General features: G+C 37.8%; 2 protein-coding genes across 2 annotated transcripts; both read right to left on the reverse strand.

Moving 5' to 3' along the window:
• Positions 1-3071: 3071 nt before the first annotated feature.
• On the reverse strand, positions 3072-13830 carry crispld1b (cysteine-rich secretory protein LCCL domain containing 1b). The gene is made up of 15 exons (XM_027142904.2): positions 13698-13830; positions 12888-13192; positions 9439-9557; positions 9084-9216; positions 8522-8637; positions 8279-8379; positions 7803-7988; positions 7318-7378; positions 7164-7230; positions 6657-6787; positions 6418-6461; positions 6256-6328; positions 6086-6155; positions 5788-5921; positions 3072-5231 (listed from the first exon to the last, which is right to left on the reverse strand). The coding sequence occupies exons 2-15, from the start codon at positions 13143-13145 to the stop codon at positions 5180-5182; spliced, it is 1545 nt and encodes a 514-aa protein (XP_026998705.2). The 5' UTR covers positions 13146-13192; positions 13698-13830; the 3' UTR covers positions 3072-5179.
• A 2018-nt stretch (positions 13831-15848) lies between these two features.
• pi15b (peptidase inhibitor 15b) lies at positions 15849-19636 on the reverse strand. Its single transcript, XM_027142905.2, has 6 exons — positions 19480-19636; positions 19054-19319; positions 17879-17997; positions 17674-17806; positions 17476-17591; positions 15849-17205 (listed from the first exon to the last, which is right to left on the reverse strand). The coding sequence occupies exons 2-6, from the start codon at positions 19300-19302 to the stop codon at positions 17070-17072; spliced, it is 753 nt and encodes a 250-aa protein (XP_026998706.1). The 5' UTR covers positions 19303-19319; positions 19480-19636; the 3' UTR covers positions 15849-17069.
• Between the last annotated feature and the right edge of the window lie 7937 nt (positions 19637-27573).

Here is a 27573-nt window from a genome sequence, read left to right on the forward strand (position 1 = left end):
TGTAGGATTTGTCAGTTTTGCCTGCAACAGCATTCTTCAAGCAAATAATCATGAAGTGCAAACCCACAGAGAAGGAGAAACAAATTCAGTTTTATTAATATCTCCCAAATGCTGCTCCCTCACTAGCAATAAGTAAGCCCTGCATATAATCACACATCACCTGGACGGGAGACGTCTCTAAAATTAGTCCCATAACATCTAATCTCAGTTTTACAGCAACTCAGTTCCTGTTGTTCCTCCTCAAGGGAATCTGTCTCATTTCCACCAGCTTTAGGCTGCGGGTGAATAAAAAAAAAAATCCTCAAATAGACATGCTATTTGTGTGGAGAGGGTCAGCGTGTGAATGTTTATAACCCGTTATCATTATAACAACCAGCCGAGCGAGGAGAAGAGGAGGAAAGGAGAGGAGAGAAGAGGAGAAGGCCCCACCACAGCGCTGCACGCATGTCAGGATCGTGTTCATTAAACCTCAGTGTGGGAGCGAGAAAAAATAAAGCTTACACGAAGGTAGTCATTGCTGACCCGCATATACATCACACACTCACACACAGACACACACATATGCAGTACTCTATATGAATCCACACACCATGTGGTCTATACATATTTCCAGCTGCAGGCAAAAGAGGAAAAATGTCAAACACATGTTGGTCAGTGTGTAATCAGAAACACATCATTTCAGGGGTGCGACATGCTAAGATCAACAATGACTCAGAATAACAGCACATTACAATAGATTAGCATGCGTTACACACCAAACTGGAGTGAACTGGACTGAGCTGGACCAGTACCCGAGAAAAACTCTGATGATTGAGCTATTGTAGCTTTTACTCAACTGCTAGCTACAGTAACTGTGTGTTCACACCAGCACATGACAAAGCGACACCTGATTTTCTGCACAATTTCAGTTATTTTGGTTTCTTTTCTCTCAGCTTTGACATCGCATTAACAGAATCTAGGAGTAGCACTAATAAACTTTCACTTTTATAAAATTACCTCAAAATTTGGAGCGAAATTGTTATATATTTTTGTCATTTAATGCCTACATTACACAAACATTCAACCTCGAAGAAATAGAGATGAACGCTAGCATCACAATAAATACGCTAGTCTGTAATGCTAAAATTAGCATTATAGCAAACATGCTAAAACACAAACTAGCAGAATAACAAACAATAACAAACAGCATTTACAATAAAATACATGCCTTAAATAAATTATAATGGAACGGAGGTTACTGTACTGTTTGAAGTACAAGGACCACTTGCTTAGCATTGGCCTGAAATACACTCAAGTAAAAAACAGCAGAAGTGTGTGAAAACTTCATGTGTGAAGTGGCCTGATGCTGGAGCAGTGTGTCTGCCTGCCTATGCCTATGTGTGTGCGTGCACGTCCATGTGCATTTGTGTGTGGTTCATTGTCATGTTCTCATTGCTTCATGGTTTTGGAGTCATTTCCCAGCCATGTGACCTGCAAGCTCACCTGTGTGTGAATTTTGACACAGCTCTGATGCATGCCTCTTCTCTACAGAGACCTGAAACTTTCCTCAGGATCACATGATGATAACAGTTAACAAACACTTCTAAACATCAGTAGCTGCTGGAGATTCACCTTCAGATGTATAGCATCAACAAAACACACACATACCCACAGAATGAAGAAGTGTTTAGTTTCCTTCAAAGAAAACATGAACTTAAGATAAATCTTTAAACTTTTTTTCCAAATAGCTTTTGCAGAACTCATGTCAGCTTTGTTAGCAGCCATTGCTAACTGTAATAACGGTGTTATTTTAGCCAGATAAAGTCTTTTTTTTTTTCTAATTTAACAACACATCTGAGGTAAATGTTGTTCCTGATGAGTGTGTAATTTTTTCAGTCTGTGTCTTTACATTGACTGTATTAAAGATCTGAACAGCAATGCACTAGCTAGCAAAATGGTACACCTCGGTCAACATCTAGGCTGTTTTGCGTTTCTAGTTTTCTTGCATAGCAACAGTGTTGCCATGACTAACCACTGTTCAATATAAGGGTGCTGTGTGTCCTGCATGACTTACGTCCTGTTCATGCAGAAAAATTGTTAAAAGTTTTTTCTTAAATATTTGATTGTGTCTCAAAGCCTCCTGTTTTTCATTGCATTGCAACGAAAATATTTAGTACTAATACAGTGATAAACAAGTTTTACAATAAAAATGACAAACTGTGGACAGGTGACCAACAAAAACAAACAAGCTAACACATGAACTAGCACAACAGTAAGCAACCTATAACTTGTAGTAAACATATCAATTAGCAGTAAATCAATACCATACATCACAGATTACCATTTTATAAAGAGGAGAAAACTCAAACTAGCCTAACATTATACACAGGCTAATCCCAAGCTTTAGAGTAAATACACCAGAGAACTGCTTATTGTTTAAATGTGCTCCTGATGTAATAACAGAAATCTTATCTGGAAAAAAGATGTTTTTGATTTACATGAAAGTGACCTCAGAAAAAAAGAGAAAAAGCTAAATTAGCATTTTGTTACATGTTTCTGTCAGGAAAAGAGTGTCATAAAGCCTCCTTAGTTATGGTCATATATCATTTAGCGTCAAGATAATTCTTGACGCTAAATGATATATTAAAGGTGATGCTACAGATATTACTACTTCTACTACAAATAATAATAATAATAATAATAATAATAATAATAATAATAATAATAATAATAATAATAATAATAATAATAATAATAATAATAAAAGCTCCTAAAGATTTCTGAGGCAAAACGTTCTATCATATTCATTTTAGAAAAGATTGGAGCCCAGCAGGAAGCATGGTCTGATGGTGAGTGTTAGTAGGAAAAGAGGGTGAGGAGAAGGGGACACACACACATGCAATCACAATGGGTGTCTTTGTGTGCGAGTGTTTGAGGTGCGATCAGCTTTCAGTTTTTCATTCTGCAGCTCGGCCGAGTTCCAGAGTGAAATAAATAAAGCACAAAGCAGATCAGTTACATATAATTCAAACACACACACACACACACACACACACACACACACACACACACACACACACACACACACAAAATCAGTTTTGATCATATTGACATTTATTTTAATGAAAAAATAATACCTATTCCACTGCAGGTGGATTATTTGAGTGAGTAACTGAAGCGTAGGCATGTGCTGATAAACACTTATATTGTTTATTACGGTATTCAGAAGTGATAGATTTGAATAGAATTAATAGATTTGAATTTCACAGATTTTATTTAACACTTTATAAAATATATGATTTCCTGAACATATATCAGATAGATTTTCTCATCTATATCAATCCTCATGATACTTTGGTTTGTGTGTGTTTGTGTGTGCATTTACATTTAAAGATGAATATAACCTATATAATGAGCATGTAATAATGTGTTATTAGTGTAGTGTTATTAAAGACATATGATTAATTTACTGTGTGATTAAAAACAAATATCTGCACATGCCCACTGACAGTGTGGCTTTATTCAGCGTGTAGGAATAATAAATACTTAAAGTAACGTTTCACTGTCAGTTCCCCTCACCCTGCGTTCACACTCGTACGCTTCTCTCTTTTTGTAAGAAATAATCTGTATTTTGTTTAGAGTTTTGTGATTTTTTCCTGGCCTGCCAGGTCCAACTCCACTGCGGCAGGAATACAAAACAGTACAAAAATAGAAACTTCATTATCATAAAGTCGTGACCTCATAGAATGAAAACAACTCAATAGGGTTAATAGGGTTTAGATACACCAAGCTGCCTGTTTATCAGGTTCACCTACACTATAGATGCACTGCTGCTCTGCACAAATGTATTGGCACCCCTCTACACTGTGTTCATTTATCGAAGTGGAAGGGCTTAGCAGCAAATTACTGTATGGTGTTGGTATCACCACTACAGCACTGACAAATACAGAGTGACTTTTACACGATGACATGGAGTCTAAAGAGAATGTAGATGTACCTAATAAACTGGCAAGATTGGTTGCATGTAATCGATCCCATTATTTACAGACAGATGACATTTATACAATAAAAAGAACTTGTTAACAAAAAAGTCTCCAAAAGTCCAAATAGGCCATGCTAATTATCTGTCTTCTTTCCTGTCCTGTGATCCTGAAGATATTTTTCACATGATCTTGGTGATATTTTTCTGAGACATGCTTCAGACATGCATTAGCTACACCGTTCAATCCAGAAGTGGTATTTCTGTTAGAATTAGCATAATCAAATTTAGAATCAACGTTTAGCCTTGTACTTAAACACAACACCTAGCTAACACTAGCTTCTTTGTACCTATCACTGCCATTCTAATTCGATCAACTTTTATTTGATCAACTTTGAAACTATGTTTTTAGTAATTTTGAGAACACAAATGTTATCTATGAATTAATTTACATTATGAATGAAGAACCCTATCATTTCTACATCATCATTAGCCTGCCTGTATCATCACAATTTTTAAATTAGGGCACAAACTGGTTCTATAACAGGTTAATTATCTTATCTGTTACCTTTCCAGTAGCTATCAATGTTTAGCAAAAGTTAGACTGATGTATAAAGTCATAGATACACTAATATATTTATAATAAGTATTATTAAGTTAACTCTTATGTGCTAACTATAATGAAACACTCAGTAAGGTTAGGCTGAGATTTATTTTAATGTGTTATTTTAAACTACTCTATCAAGCAAACTGTTGCATAAACTGCTAGCAACAAATTAATCATGTGTAAGTTCAACAGTATGCTAGCCAACATTTGGCAGGTTTGCTAGTTCTAAGGCAGGCTTTTACAGCTTGGTGGCTAAACTGTGGCAGAAGGAGACTGAGCTACTTTTCAATAACAAAGAACTTTCAGATAAAACCCAGAAAACTACACTGTATAGCTAATGCTAACACTTTTTTTTCCGATAATAGAACAGGACAGAAGAAAATAAGCCCTGGCCTCTTTATCCTTCTGCAGAAACTTTTAGAGTAAGAATCATTCACAACATGATATTATACAGAACATGTACACAGAGCTGAAGACTGCTGCTTCCCGATTAGCCATATGGTTGGCGTTAATGTCTTTTTTTGTCTGTTGAGAGTTTTTTTAGCCCAGCATGAGGGACGCTGTTATTGTTGGCCATTCTGCTCCGCAGTGGCATGTGTCCTTGGCCTGGGGCTTCAGATCACCGCAAAAACTCGGAACGCTTTTCCTCTTGTGGGATTCTGCAAGCTGGAGGGAGGGAGACACACACACGCACACACACACACACACACACACACACACACACACACACACACACACACACAATCATTTACATGTTTTATGAGTCGAGCCACTAATCCCACGCTCTGGGTGGTCCTTTTATCTTTCTCAAATCTATAAACTTGACTCAACCACAAATGAAATTAAATTAGATCAGCTGATGCCCAACCTAAACCAGCATGACATCATTGGCACACTCTTCCATTATTTTGATTTTGACATTAAAGAGTATGTTACATCACAGTTTCCAACAATGCTGCTGACTTCTGGACTCTGATTGGTGTTCTGGTGTTGATTAATTTCTATAGTAACAGCTCATTCACAGGGATGTGAACAGCACATTCTCCAATAATATTAAACTGATTACAAAAATTGGTGACGCAGTTAGGCTTCCTATCGTATATATGGAAGGATTCACCAGTGTCAGCACTTTTTGTCTACTTTCAGGACCTGATGGGGTTACGTTTCTTGATGGGGTTTTCCTGATGGGGTTACGGTTTCTCAGTCACATGGCAGAAGTTACCTCTGTGAGGCAACACTGTTCTGGTGTGAGCCTCTGTAGGTCCGTCTCTTGTCTACCGGCATCACATCCAGATATCCACCTGAAGCATTCTGAATTACACCGGCATGAATTGCAGCCCGACAAATACTGGAGCTCTGAATAACAAAAACACAAAAAGAGAGAGAGAGAGAGAGAGAGAGAGAGAGAGAGAGAGAGAGAGAGAGAGAGAGAGAGAGAGAGAAATATATAATTGCTAAAATAAGTTCAAACTATATCTCACTACCCCTTACTTAATGGTTCATATTCAGAGAGAACTTACATCTGCATAGTAACGGGTCCCGATCACACGGGCGTGGCTGCTGTACAGGCAATTACGAGGACAATACAACCTGAAAAAGCAAACAGTTCATGCAAGTGACAGGTCAATGCTAATTACCAGCTTACAACACGCATGAAGTATCTTTGGAAAGTAAAATAAAAGTGAATAACCTTGGACAGTGTGTAACAGGCTTTTTGAAAGGACAATATTCAGACACTGTCATGTCACAGGATATCGCTTTTACTGCAGAAGAAAAAATCAGACCATAACAGCTTCTGTTCTGATGTAATGAAGTTCATTAGTTATGCTAATGTCATGTACAGTATACTGACCTGGAACCTTCAGCACAGTGAAGGCATTAGCGCTCTGCTCTTTCCTGAGGAGAAACAGATGAAAAAAAGTCAGAGCGCTGTTCTTTTCAGTCAGAGTGTGAGTCAGAGAGTCAGTTTGAGTCATTATAAGTCAGTGTGAGTTGGAGAGTCATTGTGAGTCTGGATAAGTCAGTAAGTGAGTGTGACTCAATGAGTCCATGTAAGTCAGTGTGATGGAGCTGAACAGCATGGAGACTTACGCCAGTGTCTGAACTCCGTTTTCGTACGACTTGGTGAAACGTGTTCGTTTGCCGACTCTCGTGATGTCAAGCCAGCCTCCGTCATCATCTATGATCCCGGCGTGTAATCCGGCACCACAGATACTGGATTGCTTAATAAAACAGTGTCATGTTCGATAGATTAGTTTGTTAAGTATAAATTTTCTCAACTGTAAATGTTTAATGCTTTGGATCTTTGACAAAACAAGTCAGCTAACAGTCGTTTCCTCACCAACTGCTCTCTCTTCTGTCTCTTGACATTAATAAGACAAAAAAGCAGCTGAGACGCGACTGTTGTGTCTATAAACACATCTGTGAAGGGCGTTTTAATGAGCTAAAGAGTTGAACAAGCCATGAAAAATCAGGGATAAATATAAATATAAAGTGTTATTGGCCTTCCTTACCACGTCTGACTTCCTGTTCATCACTGTTCTAATTTGGAAAGTACTACTGTGCATGATAAAAGTGAGTGTAGCTTAAATCACGTACCACATCATAATATCCTGAGCCCAACACTTTTCCATGGCGGTATAAACAACCAGGTGGACATTCATACCTGTTAATAAATCAGATAAGAAACGACAGAATAAAGTGACATTCGCGTGCAAACACAACACAAAAGATGAGACAGTAAAGCATTTACCTGTTACAGGTGGTTCCTTTACAACGATCCCGTAACTTTACATCACACTCCACTTGCTGAGCTGCAAAACAGGACGAGCAGAGTACACCTGACTGACAGGAAATGTTTGTAAGTACCATTCAGGGCAGAGATTCAAACTTAAATTGTGTAGTGTTCACACATTGCCATTAATATTTGTTCTTATGTAAATCAATAGTCTTTGCTTCTTCACCTGTTACACAAGGCTGCGGATTTTCTTAAAACTGTGTGTTGCAAAACCATTCCGGTGACAATGTCTTGTCATTTTGTTTGTTTACTTACTTAAAAATTCTGTAAACGTCAAATTCAAAGCAAATTCAAACCATAAATGATTAGTCAGTTTGTTCAGCACTGTAAGGGTTTATTGGTTTATTTATTTACTTTAAAGCATTACTCAGTAACAGTTATTAGAGTTAATGGAACACTGTAAGAGTTGTATGTGTGTAAACGTAGCTAAAAGCTCTTACACATCTGCTCAGTGCTGATGATCTCATTCTTGTCCATGCCCTGGTTCTGTGGCGGTGTTGGTGCTGGTGTTACTGTTGGTGTGTGTGAGTGATCAGCAGATGGAGATGAATGGCTGTGTGATGGCTCTGGCTCAATGAAGTTATTTTCCTCCAGGTCAGGGGCTAAATAACTCTGACTGCCATCATCTGAATATACAAATATATATATCAGAAATAATCACAAATCCACACCAGACTCTGTCAGAACAATCCCAGGTCCAAATGCAGGAGCGATTAGAGTGCTCATTCACACGCACACTGTCAGTTTACCTTATTTCACTGATTTAATTAAACACAATACACAACAACAACATTGTGTATTTAAATGATTTATCAGTATAATAGTTCAATGTTACATTGTAATTGAATCCTGAAAGTGTTAATTCCACACTGTAGGTGTTAATTTTACAGTAAGTATTAAATGAACAAATCTGAACCTTTAAAGCAGAGATTGTCTCTGCAGCCTCCTCCGTAGCTGGACGGACACGCTGAGCACGGCCGGCCGTGTTTATACGGCGCATGACCCCACCAGTTCCCCCTAACATCATCACAACAGCATGTAAACTACAACAAAACAAAACACTGCATTTCATAGTACATGAAGGGAAAACTGTTTAGCAAAGTTTCTTTGCATGATTAATTCATGTGTCAGTTAAACCCACATGGGGTTGGTTACTTACGGTGGCGAGTAATTACACACGAGGTAGACAGCTTTGGCCCAGATCATTCCCCACACGTTCATATTGTAACACACGTTGATGGCACAACCGATTTTATTACTGGTGGCCCAAACTAACTGCAAAAACACACCGATTTAGTTTGACAGCAATTATGTGACTATGATCATTCTCTCATTCTGAGTATCGGGTTTCAGCTGTTTTAACACTTCATATTAAACCCATCTGGAGTTCACTTCAGGTGAACCTGAACATGTAACATGACTGGCTGAATGTTTTATATCGTGATATGGTCTGCACATGAAATGTAGCATGTTCTATATACATAAATTGTGTGAAATGGGCATTTGATGAAATGGTGAAATATGATGAAAATCACACCAAACATTCAGCATCACACAATTTATACCAACATTTAATCACACTATAAAAGCAGACTGATGGAAAAATGATGCAAACTGACTGCACTTGGGTCAGTTTTTAAAGAAAATACTTCACTTCAGATATACATGTTGACATTAAGCTTTGTGTTGTATTGTAGCTGTATGGAGAAACGTGTGTGTACCTGTGTGTAATGTGTACAAACAGGTCCGGAGCACCTGTAGGGACAGTACGGGTTACACTCCTGTGGATAGGGGAAGCTGAAGTGCTGAACTTCATCATACCACGCCTGCACGTGAAAGGTCGGAGGTCGTTCTCTATGAAAACACAATATAACAGATATATTATCCTTTTAACAACAGATTAGCAAACACTTAGCGAAAACTACAATCCTAACAACACTGAATGAATATTTGTGTGAAATAAAGTATTTCACACACTGGAAAGTGTAGTGAGGTTAAAACAATGGCAACAATGTCTGATACTGAAAAATATTTGGGCAAAAGAACACAGTGTTTTATGTGAGAGCTGGAGTTCACCTGCCCCAGTGCACTCCCAGGTTCTGTCCAATCTGCGTGAGCAGGTGAGACGGGCCGTGCTGCCACAGACAGGTACGAGACCAATCCTCTGCACTGTGCTCCAGTTCAGTGTCCCACACCTGAGACCACACACACATAGACACACACACACATCTATTACTTGTTAGCTCCCTCATCCTCAACTAAAGAAGCAAACTTTAACAGTGAACATGTCTAAAGCAACATGCTGATTATTTATAGAACTGTAATGTGACCGGAAATTAAGTTTTGTTGACTTCAGCATGGTAAAGCGTTGTCAAATTGTTGTATTTTCTTGCTCCTGTGCGTAGGTTCATGGCTGTTTGCTCACTAGGACTCTCTGATAGAGATCAGATTATGGCTTAACAGCTACAGTGTGTTTGTGCGTCACTCTGTTTGGACAAAGAGCTGTGTGTAGCAGCTCGGACGTTTTCCTTTGTAAATTGTGCCCAATGCTGCTTCATTCATCTACCTGAACCTTACTAATGTGCACTTAAAGCTGATTGTATATGCTAATTTGTTCCATGTGCATGGCTGTAAATGGTCATTCTTTAAAACCAGTGTATTTTACCCATTCTAGTAAACCACATTGCATTAAACAGGTTCTGCACAACTTCACACAAATAAGGGAAAGTGTCACGGGTCAGGACTGGCTCTGGTCAGGCGAGCATTCCAGAAATAGGTGAAAGTGAGTTTTTCAGTCATACACCAGCAACAAACCTTCATAAACATAGCAGTTTTGGATGGTGGCCTGTGATTATGTTCACCACAAGCATGCAGTTCTCAATGTGAGAGGGCTGCTGCAATCCACTTGTCTAATTTCTCGATCCAAGATCTGTCTCCGAGCTTCTGTGACCTGATTCTGGCTTCCTGCCACAGCTCACGTGCTATAATTCCTCATTAATACTGAGTCCTGACTTTAAGAGTTCACTGCAGCTGAAACATGAACCCTCTGTGACCTACACTGCTTCCTGTTCAGAGTAATTACCCAGAAGTTTTTTAAGGCAGCCGGTTGGTTATCGTGCTCTGCTCTTTGGGGGCCACACACAGAACCACAGTGTTCTGCTCGGCTCCAGAGATGAACAGATTAGTCTCAGAGAGGCTGCGAGAGCTGGCCGGCGTCAGTGTAAATGCTTACAGAACACACAGCTGATGGGTTTTTAAAATTGTAATTACTTAGTATTTATTTATTTATTATTTATTATTTACTTTTCTCGTTTTTCTGCTCTTAATTGTCTGAAACTGTTACTAGGCAAGGTGGTTAACCACAACTCACACCTCCAGGGTTGGGGGTTCGATTCCCGCCTCCGCCTTGTGTGTGTGGAGTTTGCATGTTCTCCACGTGCCTCGGGGGTTTCCTCCGGGTACTCTGGTTTCCTTCCCCGGTCCAAAGACATGCATGGTAGGTTGATTGGCATCTCTGGAAAATTGTCCTGAGTGTGTGAGTGAATGAGAGGGTGTGTGTGCCCTGCGATCGGTTGGCACTCCGTCCAGGGTGTATCATGCCTTAATGCCCGATAACGCCTGAGATAGGCACAGGCTCCCTGTGACCCGAGGTAGTTCGGATAAGCGGTAGAAAATGAACGAATGTTACTAGGCAGGTTTGAATCCACTGCAAACCTTCGGTCTAAAAATTGTTCAGACAGAAAATGTCATATTTTGTTTTACGTTATTATGCAAAACAATATTTCTGGAAAACAAAAAAAATAAAAAATAGAAATCTAAATATAATTTTGTCTTATAATTCAGAACATATATGACAGCATTTTTTGCCGGAAGTTACATCAGTATGTTCAATTTATGACTTAAAAATTACATTTATTGCTAACATGATCACATTTTATGACCACATTTTTTCACTGTTGCGGAAACTTTATGTCTGATGTACAAAGAATCGATGAGTTTGTTGAGAAGATGTCTGTCAAAGACACTGGTTCAGAGGTGTGATGAGTTCTGACATACATTTCTGGAAACTTCAAAAAAATCAAACACATCCCTGTTGCTAAATCTATCTGCCACCTGAGCAAGAAAAAGATTCAATATGATCCAATTTACAGCCTATTAAATGCAATAAAACACAAGGCCACACCTCCTTCAACAGGACTGACAGGCACAAAGGCCACACCTCCTTCAACAAGACTGACGGGCACAAAGGCCACGCCTCCTACACTAAAACTGACACTGCACCTGTCTGACATAATGAAATTCTTTCCCTATACTTAACTTCAAAATTTGATCCCTGAACGTGAACTCTTGACCTTTGACCTGAGAGGCACTATTTGTCAACACTGTTGCCAGCTGCACTGTGCTGGACAAACCTACTAAGAACCAGTGTGTAATATTTGCTGAATGTCCATTACTACACCAATAACCAAGAAGAAACAAGAAGAAACAGGAGTTCTGGCTGGAGGCCATCAGCAGCAGGAGAGCTGAGGTTTGAGTGAAGGGGCAGTAAAGGAATGATGGTGCTGCTGACTTCCTGCTGAACTGAAATGTTTGCAATCGACCACAAACTTGTCCATCGTTCAAGATTCTTTTCACCTCCACTATAACAGTGAGAAACTGATGCACAGATTTGGACAAATGTAATCTTCATGCAAACACCAAGGAGAGATTTATAGCTCATCCACAATGCTGCTATTGACCTACAGTTCAGACTGAACACTGTGTTTTAGACGATGATGACAGGGTGGTGTTGGGGTAGAGCGGAACGAAACATTAATCCCACAGCCAAATATGATGGTTCTCAGCACAACATAGTTAAACAACAATGATGCCATTGACTAACAGATCTGACTGATTCTGATCTTTAACTTGATGACCTCCAACTGGAAGCTCGAGAACTACAAACTAGGGTTTTTTCACTTGGATGTTCACTAATTAGCTGATATCTACAGTAATTACAGTAGCTGAACTCTAATCAGTAGAACTCCAAATGGAGGACCTCTAACTGGAAGATCTCTAGCTAAGAGCTCTCTAACTAAATGTTCTTTAACTGAAGGTTTTCGATCTAGAAGATCTCTGGACCTTCATCTACTGACTCCTATGTAAATGATTTAAGGAAAGACATTGACTGACTTATTACTTTCCAACTTTCTGAAAACTACTGTGTAATATTTCCTAAAAGAAACAAAAAGAAATGACAGTGGTTTGAGTGAAGGGGCAGTAAAAGTACGATAGCGCTGCTGCCTACCTACTGAACTAAACTGTTTGCACATAACCACAAACTTGTCTTTCGTTCAAGATTCTTTTCACCTCCGCTATAGCAGTGAGAAACCAATGCACAGATTTGGACAGGTGTAATCTTCATGCAAACACAGAAGAGAGATTTATAGTTCATCTACAATGCTGCTATTGACCCACTGCTCAAACTGGACACAGTGTTTTTAGATGATGACAGAATGGTGTAACTTTTATTAACCAGATCTCACCATGTACTCCATGTTGGATGCAGGAGGATAAACCTGACCCCTGAGCTTGTTGTGGAGGTCCAGAATGAGCTGCATATCACTGTGAGAGATCGCCCTCTTGCCCCTCGATCTGGATTCCCACCATGAGTCCTCCTTGTCTATGTACCTCTCCATTATGGCTTCAAGGTGTGTGCTGTTGGGAATGAACATAGCAAAAGTGCAGTGGACGTGAAGGAGGAGCAGCACTGGACTGCTGAGCCAGCGCTGATTCATTTCCATATTTCAACCACACAGACAATCAACCCAATGGAATATCTCTTCTTCACCTGTGAATGCAGAGCAAGATAATAAAATGATATAATATTCTTTATCTTTATCATTTCTGACAGTGTTTACACTTCACACTTCTTTATTCTCTCAGCTGGAGCTTTTTAACATTGATCTAATTCATCTCACGACTTTTCATGAAGTGTTAAAGGAAAATAAACACACGTTTCTTTTTTTTTAAACTCTGGCTGGTTTTTATGTTAATGCAGTTATGCAGTTTAGTCTCAGGTAGAATTCCTTGCACAAGCATGGTTTATTATTTGCCTCTGCAGAAACAGATAGTCACATGCACGTGCAATATTTCCACGTGCAATGTATTCACGTGCAATAAGTTTATGACTCGCGATAAAAATATAAATTCACACGCATAACACAAAAGCACACCTTAAAACAACGAGCTAAAGGTTAATAGCAAGCATTTGAGGTTTTGAATGAACACATCAAAGCAATGCTTCATCCATGCAAAAGTAAAACAAAACTGATGTTATTATACTGCAAACTGACCTTAATGCAACGCGAAGACTTTTTGACAGTGTGTGTATGAGTGCATGTGTGTTGCAACACAGCTGTCCAGATTCATTCACACCGACGTGTTTTCTTTCAGACGCGCTCGAGCTCCACTGATCGCGCGCGTGTACCGGACCGCTTCTTATATCCAGTTAGGCGGGACTTTTATTTTAAACCCCACCCTGTGAGCGTAAACACCTTTCCACACCTTTTCATCACTTTGTCGATCAGACCCTAAACAGGAAATATAACGACTCACTGCATTACAACGCCGAACACTTCAACAAGAATTTAAGGGTTACTTTTTCTTTTCCATCATTTTTTTTACACTACATGCAATTAATGCATCGCTTCCAAAATGTGATTAATAAACATATATTGATTAATTTATTATCCTTTCCTTATTTGAGGAATATACTTCTAATTTTCAGGATTATATATATATATATATATATATATATATATATATATATATATATATATATAGCACACCTACAGCTATCTCTTTATTATCTCTTAAAAGTGTTTGCCCATGTAGATTGTTTAATGAGGGTGTGTTTTGTACATGATTGGTTGTTGTTGTTGTTGTGTAAATCATTAAACACACCATCACTCTTCTTACTGCTGTCTGAAATGAAATACATCCAACACATTCCTTTTTTTTAAGGCATTCCATAAGGACTTAATAAGGTGAGGACACAGACATTAGTGTCAGTTCTTGCATGTCTCCTGGCAGAGATGGTGTTCTCAGGGTGATGAGTGATGCTGGATTTCCAACAAGCATAGTGCTTTGTGCCAAAAAGGTTCAAGACAGAAATCTGAACTTTGGTCTCATGAGACCTGAGAACCTTTTCCACATGTTTGCTGAGCTGCGGATCTTTCTGGTTCCTTCAAAGTTCCATTGATTCTTGGCTGCTTCTCAGACTAATCCCTTCTTCACCTGGTAACGGTTTTTGTTGAATGGCCTCCTCTTCACAGTTGCCTTGTATTCTTTCCATTTCTTCATTAACAGATTTTCTGCTGCTTCTCAGTTTGTTGAACCTTTGGGCTGTTTTGTTTATAATTAATACTTGGCTAATGCTTTTCCTGCTGCTAGCTGCATGTGGAAATGTGTGTGCCAACAAGAAAATTAAAATATGACCAAAAAATCAGCAGCTCTTCACCGCATGGCCCTGATGTGTGTCTGGAACAACTGTAACAGTGATGCTCTGTGTGAGCTGAAATCTCAGAGAAACCACCATACACTAAAGCTCTGATTCACCATTCAGCCTCTCTACACACAACACAAATAGCGTTCTAGGGGCTTTAAAATAACTACAGACACAAAAAAGTTTACAAAGCACCACACACACACACACACACACACACACACACACACACACACACACACACACACACACACACACACACACACACAAAACCAGTTACAGCAGACCTTAAGCACAATAACATTAAAGGTGAAAGGTAGCACCTTGATGATTTTAGGCTAAGAATAATAAAATTCTATTGTAATAAACACAATTGAACGTAATGTATTTTGTTAGATTCGCAGAACATATTCAGTCACAGTTCATCAAAGAACAATAATCACGTGAAAAATTGCACAGGAGCAGTGAGTCAGGTGGGAGGAGAACGATTCGAGTCTTCTTGGTGAGTTGATCCAAATGACCTGACTCACTCATCCACTCAAAAACCTCTCCTATATTGCCAGAATTCCCATTGCTACCCAGAATGCATTGTATGAAATCATTCTGATGTAATTTTGGCTTAAAACAGCTGAGTAAAACATGGTAAGGAGAAGCACAAGGCTATGGTCGTTCCAGGTTCCTCAGTGAGTTCTGACCTGTGTTTATATTTTTCTGTGAAAGCTGAACTAATAGACCCTTTGTTATTCAAAAGAGAAGGGGGTAATTCTTTAATTTCTGAGCTCCTGAGAACCCGTGCCAATGCTGCAGGTTTGCTAAAGTTAGACAAATAAAAGCACAGGCCAAAACAAACTGATGGCTGGTTTGGCGTTTGTCATTTTCTCAGGGTCTGATTTGAACCATGTGCAGATGTGCAACAGGTTTATTCACCTGATTTATCTTCATCAACATATGGGAGATGTTTTAGCTCTCCAGCACAAACACTCTTTACATTCTACACCAATGAGGTTTTTATAGAATACAGCACCTCTTTATTGAGTACAAAATCTAAATCATACAAGGGTACAAAAATATATACATCTTCAGTGTAGTCCAGCCAAGTGATGAGTCTACTGAGCATCTGAATGTGTGTGTATGAACCACCAGCACCAGAATGTCACACATTTAAAGCAGTGTACTTCCTGTCCAGATGATGGCGCTGTATATCAGTGATTTAAAAACCCTGAAAGAAGAGGCTGTTTTTTCCTGAATGTTTGATATACAGAGCAAGAAGAGGAAAATGCTTCACTCAACAAAGAGCACTAAATTATATTGATAATAAATAATGGAATCAAAACTCACCTTTAAAATAACAGTGTGTGTGTGTGTGTGTGTGTGTGTGTGTGTGTGTGTGTGTGTGTGTGTGTGTGTGTGTGTGTGTAGACCTGATGTTTAACCTGGTTGAGCACTGATGTACCATTTCTCAGGAGCAGTAACTCAAATACTGCAGCATATAGTCAGACAAAATGTTTTTCTCTATAACATGGCAAGTGTCACTTTTGGTGAAAGGCAGGATGCTGAGAGAAGGACTGCTTATAGCTGTTATAATGTAATGAGAACTGGAACTAACTTATTCTGTGTACATTGCATAATATTAAATGTAACGATAAACAAAAAATACAATGTCATTCATTTAAAAAAAGAGGAATTGGTGGCTAATTGCTTTGGTATAAGAGGAATAAAACACTTAATTGCAGATATAGGAAAATAATCACTTTCGTGGTGGTGACACTAACTTTGCATCATCACACCACCACGTCACATGATATTTTACTTAAAACACACAAACAGTGTTTATTGCACAAATTTCGAACAACACAACCACTACAGGCTGTAGTTACACAGCCTGAGATTATATACTATATTACATGGCAGATAGTGGCTCGTGACATCTGAATATGTAGATCCAGAAATCATCTCTAACTATCTATCAGTAACAGACTGAATAATTCATAGATATGTCAAACCTACCCTTGTCCATAAAGGAATACACACATTCACTATTAAGAACATCAATATGATGATCTGTAGTAATAAAAAAGTCATACATATAGAATAACATCAGCACCATTACTGGAAGTGTAAATATAATTCCTATAAATTCTCCTGCTGCTGTACAAAATGAACTGTATATATCAAAAGACATGAAGAGTACACACATGTATGTTTACTGTACTATGGCAGCTCACTTAAACCAGTACACAAAGTTGGAATTTAGTGACGGGAAGCACATGTTGTTCCTACATGATCCTCCGTAGCTTGGAGGACACGCTGAACATGGCACGCCCAGTTTGTAGGGTGCCTCACCCACCCAGTTCCCCCTGCAAAAGCAGAAAATGATTTAGTGTAATGAAATCTCCATGTCTCCACTGATGGTTGACTTTTATACACAAGTGACGTTTGACAATATACACATTTTGCTTTATATTAAAAATATTAATATATCATCTGCTTTATAACTCGGCAGTAGTTGGTCAATTCTATCTTAATAATGTAAAATATAAGTTCTCCTAAGTCTGATGTAGGCATTGGTAAGTAATGGAGACACCAGATGGCGCTATTGGCTGAGTTTTAAAGCAGAGAGCACTCACTTTGGGGAATAATCACAGACCAGGTAGGTTGCTTGTCTCCACACAGATCCCCACACCACCATGTTGTAACACACCTGAATTGCACAGCCCACTCGGTTTGTGGTCCCCCACACCATCTGTATAAAAAAGACAAGTAGATTCTTATTAAATAAACCTGGTACAGGTCTTAATTACCTGTATGTAACTTGTTCCACTCACCTGTGTATAATGTGTGCACATGGGTCCATAACAGCGCATTGGGCAGGTAGGGTGGCAATCCTGTGGGTACGGGAATGCGTAATCCTTCACCTCATCATACCAGGGTTTCACCAGCTGCAGGATTGACCGGTAACTGACAAGAGATTACAACAACAGTAGTAATAATAATGATGGTGATGATGCACTTATTGTTGCTAAGACTCACTTGCCCGTGCGGACGGAGAGGTTTTGGCCGAGGTATCGAAGCAGATATGGAGGCCCATGATCCCAGATACAGGTTGCAGCCCAGGACTCAGCTGAACGTGCCAGAGACTCATCCCACACCTGATCATACACAATATACACCCGGTCAGACACACTACTGAGGCTGAGAGGTTAAACTTGCATAAAAACTAAACTAACAACAATTATAATAATAATTGTTGATTTAAAAAATAAGTAAAGTTAATTTATTATCACAAGCATCTGCACCAGGGTGAGTTAACCCACCACACTTTTAACCATAACATCAACTTTTTCCTCTCAGTTCTTCTTGCAGAACCAATTGTTCAACAGTTGTCCATTTAATACAGAAGGCAAGCACGTATTTTCTGTCATGGTCATGAAAAGCAACCCATATCTATTTTTTAGATTTACTCCATATTTAGAAGCGTCGTTTAAAATATGTTTGGCCTTTTAAGGACATATTTACTTCAGTCCAATTTAAACAAGAAACCACTGCAATGCTTAATATTGACCACAAGAGGACAAAATGGCGCCGGCCATATGTACATCAATTCTAGTTCCCCCTATCCAAATAGTGTGTGACGGATTATAATTTTTAAATGAAAACAATTCGAGGTTTTTTTACAGTTTAAAATTAAAATTGTTTACTTTCCGGTTAGTTAATTGTACTGTATGACTGATATTCAATCATATGAATACTTTACAAGGCAAAAATTCAGTTATCCAATCATAAATGTGCTTTCAATTTGGCGCCATAAATTAACCAATCACATCTCTACTTATAACGTCATAAAGTATCCAATCATATCCACATCGATACGCCCATATAAAATGTTACCATGGCGACCACAAACCAAAACAGACTACCTACAATGAAAAAAGTAAATTATCTGCATTATCCAATCATATCCCTTGTTTAGATTTCGTGTAACAAATTATCCAATCATAGCTGTTTTCACGCTATAGCAACTGTTGCCATGGTGACCATGGGTGACTGAAAAATTTTGGGATCTTAATAACCTGATAAAATATTATATATATATATGCAATTACTTATAATCATACATATTATGGTTCTTTCCTTTGAATTTCTTTTATTGTGTATATCCAAGCTAACTAACAGGGCTGTAAAGATATAGATACTAGGTCACTCACCATGTACTCCATGTTGGCTGCTGGAGGAAACACTCGAGCTCGCACCTGATTGTGATAATCGACGATGGTCAACATATCGCTCTGAGAAATATATCGCTTCCTCCTTGATTTTATCTCTGACACCGACACCTGATCTTTCACGTTTTCTGTAATGGTCATGTTCACTCCTGTCGGTAAATCAGTGGCGTTTTTCACCGTCACGTGACTGGCGATGAATAAGAGAATCAGGTTGATGTATAAATTCCTCATGTTCTCCAGTTAATCTCCTGAAATCACACCAACAATATCTGACATGAATAATCTGCTCACTGAGACTTAAACCAGATGTTGGAGCAGGGAGTCCAAACAGTGAATGCATGCAATACATTAACAAACAGTGAATCATAACAAAATGCAAAGATGGAGCAAGACTGACGGTGCTCTTACCCTTTAAATAGCTTAAAACCCTGTGATCAGCCGTACTGATGACTCTGGCTGCTTTCTCTTGCACTTTTCACGCTGCAGAAAACTCCCACTGCTCTTTCAATCCATTGCTATTTATATTGTCTGGGAGCTGGCTTTAGGTGCACTCAGTCCCACCCTAATACCTGGATCAAGTGCAATTCATCCATCCAGCACTATTTAAGGACTATCAAAACTGCCAGCTAAAGTAGTAATCCAAGATCTTAGAATTTGTCTAGCATGCAAATATATCACCGTAGGAAGAGAAATGGTGCAAAAAAAGCATGCTACCAGATTACATTCAGCCTTTCCAGCAAAACAAAGTAGCTTAATACATGATCAAAAAGTCAAGATTTGCAGAAAATAGTCATGTTTGCATATTAACATATTTTTTATGATCATTTGCATATCATAACATGAATAAGAAACATTTCCAGAGGAAGTGGAATGAAGTAAAACCCAATAAAGTGTTATCAGAAAAGAGCATAGTAGTATAATATAATACAGTATATGTTTATTTAAAAGAAGTTTCCTATAACAAACTGTCCTGGAGGGGTGTATCAGCAAGTACAGATTTTTTATTTGTTAAATAAATATAGACGAAACATCTTAATATTTATAAAAAATAAAACAAAACTGTGTGTATATGTGTGTGTGGATCGCAATGTCCCAGGCAATCCACACGATGTAAACAACTCTGTTCTGGAGTCTTTCCCATGTCAGAAAATGTAGAGAAACACTACAGCTTTACTTCTGGACTGTTATAAAACACGAACAATGTGGAATCCTTAAAAAATGTCAAATAAACATATCCTGACAGAAAACTTGAACAATATGAACAATCTCATTGTACGTGTGCCTGTACTGAGCTGTTACTATAGAAACAATAGCGTATCAGATCCAGGACAGTAATATAAACCACACACACACACACACACACACACACACACACACACACACACACACACACACACACACACACACACACACACACACACACACACACACACACATACAGCTGTTATAGGGAATTAAACAAACACCTGACCACCAACCAGAATCCCAGACTCAGTGGCCCTGTTATGTAACTGTTATGATTCTGTTATATGCAGTTTAGTAATAAATAGATTAAACCACCTGATACTGTTCAATCCCCTAATGCGAGTGGGTTAAAGAGGGGACAATGTAGGATGAAAATAAATGTATTTAAGATGAATAATTCATGCACAAAATTTAAACACAATTCTTTCAGCTCTTGTTGTGTACCTCTCACATTTTGGTTTTTCAGGACACACTCATTATCCTGGTGCACTTGTTCTGTGTTTTGGATCTAAAGTGGAGCACCAAAATGTTTGTGTTGGCAGGTGAAGCCTGGCAGAGGCAGTTATGTGACGCAGGTCCGTTTGACCCTACTGCACTCCATACTCCACTGCACACTCCTCCCTTCTCTGCTTTTCTTCTGAACTCTGGACAACCCAGTGCTTTTCTTTAATTAATCATACTGATGCACATGACTCTAAATCACTGGCCTAAAACTCACTGGCCAGGTCCAGGACTAGGTTTATTCCAGCTTTTGCTTTACACTATAGACTAAGTAGAGGTGTGAGTGTATAATAGCACACTGTGACATGTGTGATAATGTAAAATACTGTCTGATGGAGTGTGGTTAACACCACACTGGGATTTATACACACAGTTAATTTTAGTTGTTATTATTATTATACTATTGATTTTAGTCCTTTCCTTTCTTCTGCTGACTCTGATGCACACAGGCCCTCTGTACAAATGGCAAATAAACCTCTTTATCTATTAAACCTGTAACTTCACTTCATCACACCACAGATGCTAAATACTAAGATCACTGTCAGCATCTGTCAAATATGTTGTTAAATAATATAACATGGAAAACAACTGATGTTAAATGCTAACTGGAATCTTAGCAAATGTTAGCACTGTTTTGATCTGTTTTACCATTGGAAAATCAGTGTCCTCAGGAATAAACTAAAGTATGATCTGATTTATAGCCCTTGAGGATCATCCACCCTTTTCATTTCTGCTTTGCACAGGATTATGACACTGAAAGTTTAGTTCATTTTTAAGAGAAATGTGTTCAATTCAATCACCGCCAGGTTAGGATGGTGAGATAAAGACATCAGTCAGCACAAAATAAACCAAACAAAGCCTTCTGATTAAATGTGCTTGATCGATTGTGTTTCTGTGTTTAGCTCGTTCACTGGAATCCTCGTTTATTAAGTGTGTGAGGAGGAATCTGCTAGAAATATATAACAATAATACCTCAAACTCTCCCAGCAGTAGGGTGAAAGGGAGTTTTTTTTCTCATTTCTGTTGGGTTTCAGATATAAACAGAGCTTAAGCATAGGACAAACCTGTTATCACAGCAGCAGTCAGTTCACTGCCAGTCAGTGGCTTTTACTTTTAGATATTTTTTGTCTTCTAATAAAGCTCTGAGTGGCATCTCTGAGGTCTCATTACTGCTCTGAGGTGCTGGTGACATTTACAATTATGCCAAAAGGCTCTGGTGATCCTGCTGTTTAAAACAATGGCTTTCACATCTCATGGATTTCTCATCTCATGCATTCCAATCTGGTATTTAACAAGCACACTCACACTTTTGCATATATTTTCCTTTGAGATTTTGCAAAAGCAAATAGCTAGCATGCTAATTAGCTTGTGTGCTGATTAGCTGCTAGCTCTAATAGACATGGACTATTTTGGAACAATAAATTATATTATTTTACTGAAAAGAAATGACTAAAATGTCTGTAGGACATTTACCTTCGTTACAAATTGCAAGATATTTAAATATTTATGAATATGCAAATTTGGAGATATCCATTTCTATTCTTAATAACACGATTTCATTAACATTAGCTAACTTCTAGCTCACAGTAACAATAAGATAAGTGCAGAATTTCAGTATCATTGTCTCGACATTAATTGCTAAAAACCTGACATTGTTAATATGACAACTGCCACCTGATCATCAATAATATCTCATTTGATTTCCAGGTTGAATACTAAGCATGATGCTAACAATCTGATAGCATATGCTAAACCTGATATTAGCATGTGGAAAATAGATGTTAGCATCTGCAAAAGTATGTTTACTGCCTAATATCTAAACAGAGAAGGACATGTTTCTCAACCACTCAGTCATTCTACAGCTCTTTTGCCTCAGTGGAGGTTTCCTCAGGTTTCATTGAACATATTTATTTTCCTTAGAGAGATTTTCAGCTCTGTTGTTTGGTTGTGCTTAGTTTCACCAAAAATTTATTTGTGTTTCACAAAAGTGGTGATATATTTATGGTAATAAAATGTGAGTCACTTAGCTTGTGGAGCAGATGCTCACAGCAGAAACAGATGTTTGGCTCAATTTATTGGCACAACACATACACACACGCTGACTTGGTGGTGTTTAGCGAATGTGCGCTTGACTGAGACTTCTCTCGTCTTGCCCCTGTTTATAGCCAATACAAACCACAAACCTGCTCAATAAATCAGACGTGTTGTTATAATGTCTTAAACGCAAACACCTTTACTGTACAAAGTCATGTGGAAATAATGTTTCTTATGTTCTACATTAGATTAAATGAAGTTAAAGATCAGTAAAAAATAAAGATCAGTGATTATGATACTCTGATATAGGGATAGTCTGCATAATTGATGCTAGCATGTGCTAAAACTGATGTGAAAGCTAAAACTTTATCTGTATTTGTTACCCTACCACTACCAAGATGAAAAGTAAAATGAAACCCTAACACCATTGTTAGCAGGTGATCAAAATAAGATCCAATACTAAAGCTAATGTTAGCATGTGTTAAAACTGATGTGAAGTTATTTAACTTACATTTGCAAAAATGTAGGTCAAATGCCTAAAGTTAAAGGTAAGAGCATAACATTTGTTAAAACTAATGTGAACATTTATGCTAGTGAATTAGTTAATCATTGCTAAAACTATAATAAAAATGCTAGCGATTGTACAAACAAAAAAAAATGTAACATTCTCAAATGACTCATATTCTCAAATAAAACTTGTTTATATAGTGTAATAGCAGAGAAGAAATGCAAAATTCTGAAATGAGTAAAAAGTGAATGTAGGTGAACTGTGGAATTGCATTGAATTTATGTGCTACAACTTAATGCTAAATCATTGCACATGATAAATATGTTAGTGTATGTTAAATCTGAAGTGAAATTAGTGTGAGCTAAAAGAAAGAATAAATATTAAAACAATAATATTTATAAAAATTATTTTAAATGATACATGTTATTTAATTTTCATAGGAATTTAATAAACATTAGATAAACATTTATTGTACTTATTATGAATTATTATATAATTGATTATTTATTTCCATTTAAGGATTCGAAAGTAAATGAATGTAGAATTTAGCGCTCGGTTGCTCTGGCCTAAGTTCAGCACAACCCCGGGCTTCATTTCTCTTCATCATCACGGCTGGCTACAGCAGCACAGTGTTTTCAGGATTTGGCGAGCAGAGCCGAGATCCAGTCCAAAGCTGAGGAGAATTGTTGTTTCACATTTGGGCCTCGTCTCATTGCTCTTTTTGTGCTACAGAGGCCAGGAGATGACTCATAAAGCAATGCTGCTAATCAATGTAATCCAAATGCTTTGACAAATACAGTACAGAATTATTCTCTTAGAGTCCATCTGACTAAATTGTTATGATCGCTTGCAAAACAGTATTCTTTAAATAAACTCTGTTGTAAGGATGTAAATTAACTCTTTTAAGTCACGTTAAGTCGAGGGAAAATTTCATCAGGTTATATAGCCAATGGGTGGAGCTTACTATTTTTTCCCATACGTTGTAACAATCCGTTAAGTGCTTGACTGTTCAATAACTGCAGCTCCAGTGGTGTTAGTTTTCCCTGAAAGCTAACTACTGTAGCACCTTAAGTTGTATCAACTACAAGCAGAAAAAAGCAGGAAAAATTAACTTTGAGTAACTGTTTTTGCTGTGCTTCAATCATTAACTGATGTGTAGACTCTCCATAATCTTAGAATTTATGTTTGTACAAGACCAAGTTAAAGCAAAAAGCAGAAAGACTGTTAAAATCTGACTAAAAATAATAATATAAACGATGTGGCCATATTCAACAATAACATGTTTTTAAGTGCTCTGTATCTAAAAATCTGATTGGATCTGATGGGATGGGACATGCTGAGACTAGGGATTCTAGCATTTATATTTATCTATGGAAACTCAAATCTCCAATACAGTATGAGGAAACTGATCCTCTCCAGAACCTTCAGGGCTTTTTGTCCTTTCTCATAAACGGTCCTCTTCTGCTTCCTCTTACACTTGTTTAGTCCAGGGAAGTTTACCAAAGCTGTCAATAATCCTGGAGCAGTCTGTAAGTTATACCTCAATGTCACACTCTTTTTCCACTATGTTTTGTGAACTGAATCATTTTCCTTGAAAGACATGATAAATTAACTTAAATTTCATGTAAATTTTAAAATAAGGATGCTGATTTATGAAGGAGTGAATAAGGGAAGAACAAACTCTGGCCAAAAAATATTCTGCCTATTTAGATAACCTTCTAATCAGGGAATACTGAATACACCTGATTGTTGGCATACAGACAAACACCAGAAAATATATATCTTTTTGGCAAAACGTGTAAACATTGCTGTACAGCAAACTGCTCATCACATTTAAAGGAAAAATTTGAGTTCATTTCTATGAAATGTTGTGTTTTGACAAAACCCCTGTAATGTTTATTTATATGTATAAGGTATGTATTCTAAATCTATGATGTCAGCGGTATTCCTGGTCATTATGGGAAAAACCATGGGATTAAAGGCTTGATTCTTTTTTTTTTTTTTTTGATGGATTTCCCCGGACCACCATGGGACATGACCTCCAGCTCGGCCAACTCTATGACATAAACTGCTATTAGAACATTTCAGCACCATTTTAGGGCATTGCAGCTGCTGGTTTTGGCATTTATCGAGGCCATAATGAGATTCATATTCGTGAACTGTGTTTTTACTCCAGTTACTAATCTCAGGTCAGATAGTCCAGCAAACTGAGAAATCATAAAATTCAAATATTTACTACAAACTCTCTCCAGGGCATTATAGCCTTCCTGTTTAATTACTGATCACAAAAGAAGCAGAAGAATGATTCACAGAGGAAAAAAACATTACTACATTTTGTTAGTTTTAAATTAGCCCTTTTCAACAAGAGCACTATCGTGATTGCTGTGATAAATAGAATGTTTACGTACAGTAGATAGTTCAGTGATTGACAGGGATGCATCAGTACTGATACTAATATTGGAATCAGTCTGATATTCTTATTATCTGGTCCTCAGATACCAACATCTATTGATAGACGATAACAAATAGACAACAGGAAACTACACCGTTATGGAAGTGTGTGACCATTAACAATCAAGCAAAGCAGACTGCAAACTGTGAACATATCAAGAGGATATGTTATCATAACTATGGCATCTTGGACTTCGGTGCAGTTGGAGCAGTGATCGAATGAGGAGCTCGTTGCTAGCAGAACCTAGCAGCAACCAACAATGACCTTGTGTGAAAAGCAAGGGAAAATATGCAGTATTGTGAGGTAAGTGGACATTTTTCTTTCGATGTAATGAGTAAAGCCAAAAGTATTAAGGGAATAAAATACATAAGATACTTAAAAATAATTAAAATAAACAGACTTTTCTGCAAATTGTATATTTTATACTGCATTTGAGATCAATCCAATCCCACTGACACCTCTAGTATCGCTCTCTCTTCCAGTTTGAACTCATACAACCTCCTTTCACTGTCCTGATGACCGTGACCTCCTCCCACACGTCCATTAACACACCACACGTCCCAGCAGCTCAGCTTTGGTTTCGTACAAACCTCGGACCTCAGACGCTGATTTATCTCCATGGGATTATAACTCATTAATCCCACCTCAGATGAATGTAGTCATAAAACCTTGCATGGGAATTCATGATCTTACCAGAAGCCCTAAGTATAGTGTGTGTTTTTGGGTGGATGTTGCGGTCGGAGGCGCAGGAACATGAGATCTCTGCTCTGACAGGATCGAGTGGAGGATGATTTCACTCGTCAGATTTATTTGCTGGAAAAATTCCCTGTAAACCTGCTGGCCTCTGTGAACTTCTTAGTCTGAATATCACAAGAGCAATATAAGATAAACAGATTTCTGGAACCAGTAGTGAAGTCATCTTGTTTTCCTTTTCAGATAATAATAATAATAATAATAATAATAATAATAATAATAATAATAATAATAATAATAATAATATCTGTTTTAATTTAAGTACAATTTAAATTAAACTTTTTTTTAAATAAATAGAAAAACACACCATAGCTTTTATCTGATTATTGTTACATTTAATGTGAAGGAACATGTTGACAGTTACTTTATAGCAGCTATATACTCCTCACCAACTTCTCTTTATTCTTTCTCTCTTTTGCTCTATGAAGAGAAGTGTAAACCCTTTTGTCCTGATGATGTCAGAAAAGTTATAGCTTTACCTCTGACTTTTACAAAGCGCTGACACTATAAATGGTTATAAATGGTACATGGCTATAAATGGTACATAGACCCCTGTTTAAAGAAAACTTAAAACATGAACAATTGCACATGTTTTTAACCTGTTAATTATCAGTGGAATGAGCGTTGTACTCATCCCTGTGAGCTATTATTATAGTAACAACTTATAGAGCGAGTGCGTTAAACTAACCGTGCACTACTTATAAAACAGAGCTGCAGTTCTAGTGAATTAATCAACACATTTTGACCAATCGCATTCTAGAACTTAGCAGCTCTGTGATATAAAGTAGCGGTAAAACATCTGTGCAGGACATCAGCTTCCTCCCGATGTTCTGAGCTCACACACAGAACATGACCAAACTCCAAATCCACACTCGGTAAATAGGCCTGAATTACAGAGTGTGATGTGTGAGATAATAATGTAAGATATATAAAGTCAAGTTTCCTCAGTGTGAATTTAAAATGGGGTTGGAACAGCCTTCTTATCTGAACAGGAAGTGGAAATAGGAAG

This window comes from Tachysurus fulvidraco, chromosome 22, assembly GCF_022655615.1.
Source record: "Tachysurus fulvidraco isolate hzauxx_2018 chromosome 22, HZAU_PFXX_2.0, whole genome shotgun sequence".
Lineage (NCBI taxonomy): Eukaryota > Metazoa > Chordata > Actinopteri > Siluriformes > Bagridae > Tachysurus > Tachysurus fulvidraco.

Bases quoted from the DNA above. Each gene is read 5' to 3' on its own strand.
- crispld1b (XM_027142904.2), bottom strand. From the start codon at position 13,145: ATGGAAATGAATCAGCGCTGGCTCAGCAGTCCAGTGCTGCTCCTCCTT. The intron at 6,788-7,163 runs GTACGTGATTTA...TGTTTTATTAAG, and splicing joins GCTCAGGATATTATGATGTG to CAATCCAGTATCTGTGGTGC. The intron at 5,232-5,787 runs GTAACTTCTGCC...CCCTCCCTCCAG, and splicing joins AACAGTGTTGCCTCACAGAG to CTTGCAGAATCCCACAAGAG.
- pi15b (XM_027142905.2), bottom strand. From the start codon at position 19,302: ATGAGGAATTTATACATCAACCTGATTCTCTTATTCATCGCCAGTCAC. The intron at 17,998-19,053 runs GTGAGTGACCTA...GTGTATGATCAG, and splicing joins CAGCCAACATGGAGTACATG to GTGTGGGATGAGTCTCTGGC. The intron at 17,807-17,878 runs GTGAGTCTTAGC...ATCTCTTGTCAG, and splicing joins CTCTCCGTCCGCACGGGCAA to TTACCGGTCAATCCTGCAGC.